The 3,023-nt window shown below is 53.5% G+C and overlaps 1 protein-coding gene across 1 annotated transcript in view; it reads left to right on the top strand.

Moving 5' to 3' along the window:
• The first annotated feature begins 1,087 nt into the window (after positions 1-1,087).
• The window catches only part of FGF9 (fibroblast growth factor 9), a 25,632-nt gene continuing 23,696 nt past the window's right edge, over positions 1,088-3,023 (top strand). Inside the window, exon 1 of the mRNA XM_026073733.1 lies at positions 1,088-1,364. Within this exon, the coding sequence (XP_025929518.1) occupies positions 1,088-1,364 (277 nt within the window). The remainder of the gene's footprint in view (positions 1,365-3,023) is intronic.

Genomic DNA, 3,023 nt, shown 5'->3' with positions numbered 1-3,023 from the left:
GCGGGCGCTGCGGGCATCCCCGCGGCGGGGGCACCGGGCATATTCAGCGGGTGCCCCTCTCCCCCCCCAAAGCTTGGCCCGTTCATGTATTCGTTGGCCCGGCGCGCGGCCGTGCCGCAGCGCGGAGGCAGAGCGGCCGCGAGCAGTGCCTAGCGCTGGAGCCGCGGCTGTATTGCAGCAGGTAGGGCTGCGCGCTAGGACCTCGGAGGAGCCTTCCCGCAGCAATCAGGACTACCTTAAACCCAGCCCAATGCCTCTTCCTGCGCCACTCTGCGTGCTGGATGGAGATCCACAGTCAAGAGCTGCAGCTCAGTGCTGGAGTACAACATTTCACAGGGAGCCCTGCAGAAGCAACACCTGTTTCAAGCCAGCCAAGAAAGACACAAGCACTTGTACGTTTCTGCTTTGCTTGTGGATCGTCAATAATCCTAACCCAATGGACATCTGCTGAGCCTCCTGAGGAGTCTGGATAATAGATTTGGACGTCAAAAGTTATTTTTTTTCCTTTTTCTTTTTTCTTTTTGGATTTATCTCAGCCAACAACGTGAGATTTCCCCCCTCCCCCCTTTGCGGGATTCATGCTGATGTATGCAGTCTGTTATAGAGTAAAAACAGCGCATGCCTTTCTGGAGTCAGAATCCATAAATCCTGACGTAGCCTGTGCATCTTAAAAAAAATCCCTAAAACGCTTAGGTATTTAAGTTGCTATGGTCATTCTTATCTTAAACCAAATGGAGAAACTACGGATTTTTTTCTTTATTACAGTTGGATGGGCTGAAGACCTTATTGCTTGCTAAGAGCTGGGGATATATGCATATATATAGATATACACATCTATATGTTTATAAATATGTCAGTGTGTGAGTATAAAGTGGTGGTTTCTTAGACTAACTGGTTTGACCTTGAACCTGTACCAGTCAAAACAGAATATTACTTTTATTTATGCATTTAATGGATTGAAGAAAGAACATTTTCTCTGTAACTGCGATAGGGAGGGGAGAGGAGTGGAATATACCTAATCTTATATCTCCTGGGTTTGGCACCATCATTATTGTTTATTCTTATTCTCTAAAAGCAGAATCTTCTGATGGCTCCCTTAGGTGAAGTTGGGAACTATTTCGGTGTGCAGGATGCAGTACCCTTTGGGAATGTGCCCGTTTTGCCGGTGGATAGTCCGGTTTTGTTAAGTGACCACCTGGGTCAGTCTGAGGCAGGTGGGCTACCCAGGGGGCCTGCAGTCACGGACTTGGACCATTTAAAGGGGATCCTCAGGCGGAGGCAGCTATACTGCAGGACTGGATTTCATTTAGAAATCTTCCCCAATGGTACTATCCAGGGAACCAGGCAAGACCACAGCAGATTTGGTAGGTATTATCATTAACCCTTTAGTGGTCATGTGATGAAATAATGTGATAGAAGTGCGGGCGGGGGGAGTTGGGGGGGTGCGAAGCGGGCGGAGAGGGTTTTTTTGCGGTGATGTCTGATCAGCGAAGGGAAGAAATGAATGTGTCCGGAATTGCAGATATTCGCAAGTGGCACAACCGCAGCGAAGCAGGAGCCCGCACCAAAGTCACGGCGGTTGTGGTGGCGATATTTACGTAGCGCCAAGTTCTGCTTAAGTGTAGATACATATTGGGAGGTGGTGGTGGTGGTGGAATTTTTGCTCCGGACGTTTCTACCGAATGATTTGATTTCACGAGTTTAAAGGGTTTTTAATCATTAACCACTACAATTTAAAATTCACCGAGTTTCCTGAAGGGAGTGGCTGTTGTCCTGTACGCAAATTAACGCAGGCTTTTCTTTCGTTTTCTCTCCCGATTACCTGCCCTAGTAACTGCCTGGCTTGCAAATTGAACGTATTCTGATTCTCGGCGAGGGATTCAGCGGCAGCGGCTGCCGGTCCCCGCCGGGGCCGGCCGGGGGCTCGGCTGCCCGCCCCGACGGGCGGTGGTAGCCCGGCAGTAAGAGCAGTGCCGGCCCCGCTGCGGAGGCAGCAGGCAGCAGGCAGGAGGCTGGGGCGCGCAGGTACCGGCCCCGGGCTGCGCTCGCAACCCTGCCAGAGGCGTGCAGCGAAATGTGCCTTTCCGGAGCGGTGCGGTGTGTAAGGCTGGGAGCTAATTTTAAAGAGCATTCCGAGGATTTCATTTCCAGGGGACGCTATTTGTGACTCAGCACTGAGGGCTGGAGGCTGGAGGGCTCATGGCTCCATGCACTTTGGAGAGCCTGTGCACGCACACATGCACACACACGCGCGCACGCACGAGTCAGCCGGGCCTGGAGCTTCCTTGCTGCCAGGGAGGTTGTTAAAGGCCCGGCAGGCTGAATATGCGAAAGTAGCTGGAACAGCCTGGATGATCCGATTCTTTGTTTTTTAAGGAGGGGTGAGGAAAATATGCCAGGTTAGCTAGCCACGCTCCCAGCTGTTGGAAGGAGTTAACTTGTGAGTGAACCAACCTGACAGCACTTAAATTCGGTCGTAAAAACAAAGTCCTGTGCTAATTTTTTTTTTTTTTTGCTTCGTGTTTTAATGCCAGATGTTGAACGATATCTAAACTGTATTTTATTGCTTTGCGAAGCTGTTTAGATAATACCGGTGTTGTAGGAGATGGTCGCCGAAGGGCGCAGACGGGAAGGGGCGTCGCGGGGTAGGGGAGGGAGAGAGGGTTCAAACTCGCGTGGTGGCAGGTTTGAGACCCCCCTCGGCCCCCTCTCCCCGGCACCTCGGCGCGGTTTCCCGCACTGCCTCGCTGCCGCGCCGCACGCCCGCCGCGCTGTCCTTGCCGCGGGCTGGGCGCCTGCGAGCACGGGCCAAGGGGGGGAAAAGTGCAGAAAGTGTCCTGCGGGAGCGCGGGCAGCGCCACGGCGAGGGGAAGGCAGGGATTTTGCACCTGGGCATCTTCCTTGGCACAGGGAGACGCTGTGAATAGCCGCTTCAATATCGGCGCGCGCAGGCTCCCCCCTTCCCCCTGCGGGTGCGCACCCGCGCACACCCGCGCTCACGGGAGCAGGCGGAGGGCGGGGGG

This window comes from Apteryx rowi, unplaced genomic scaffold (genome assembly GCF_003343035.1).
Source record: "Apteryx rowi isolate R43461 unplaced genomic scaffold, aptRow1 scaffold_376, whole genome shotgun sequence".
Lineage (NCBI taxonomy): Eukaryota > Metazoa > Chordata > Aves > Apterygiformes > Apterygidae > Apteryx > Apteryx rowi.
The sequence above is the reverse complement of the archived record's forward strand: the minus strand, read 5'-3'. Positions and strand labels throughout refer to the sequence as shown.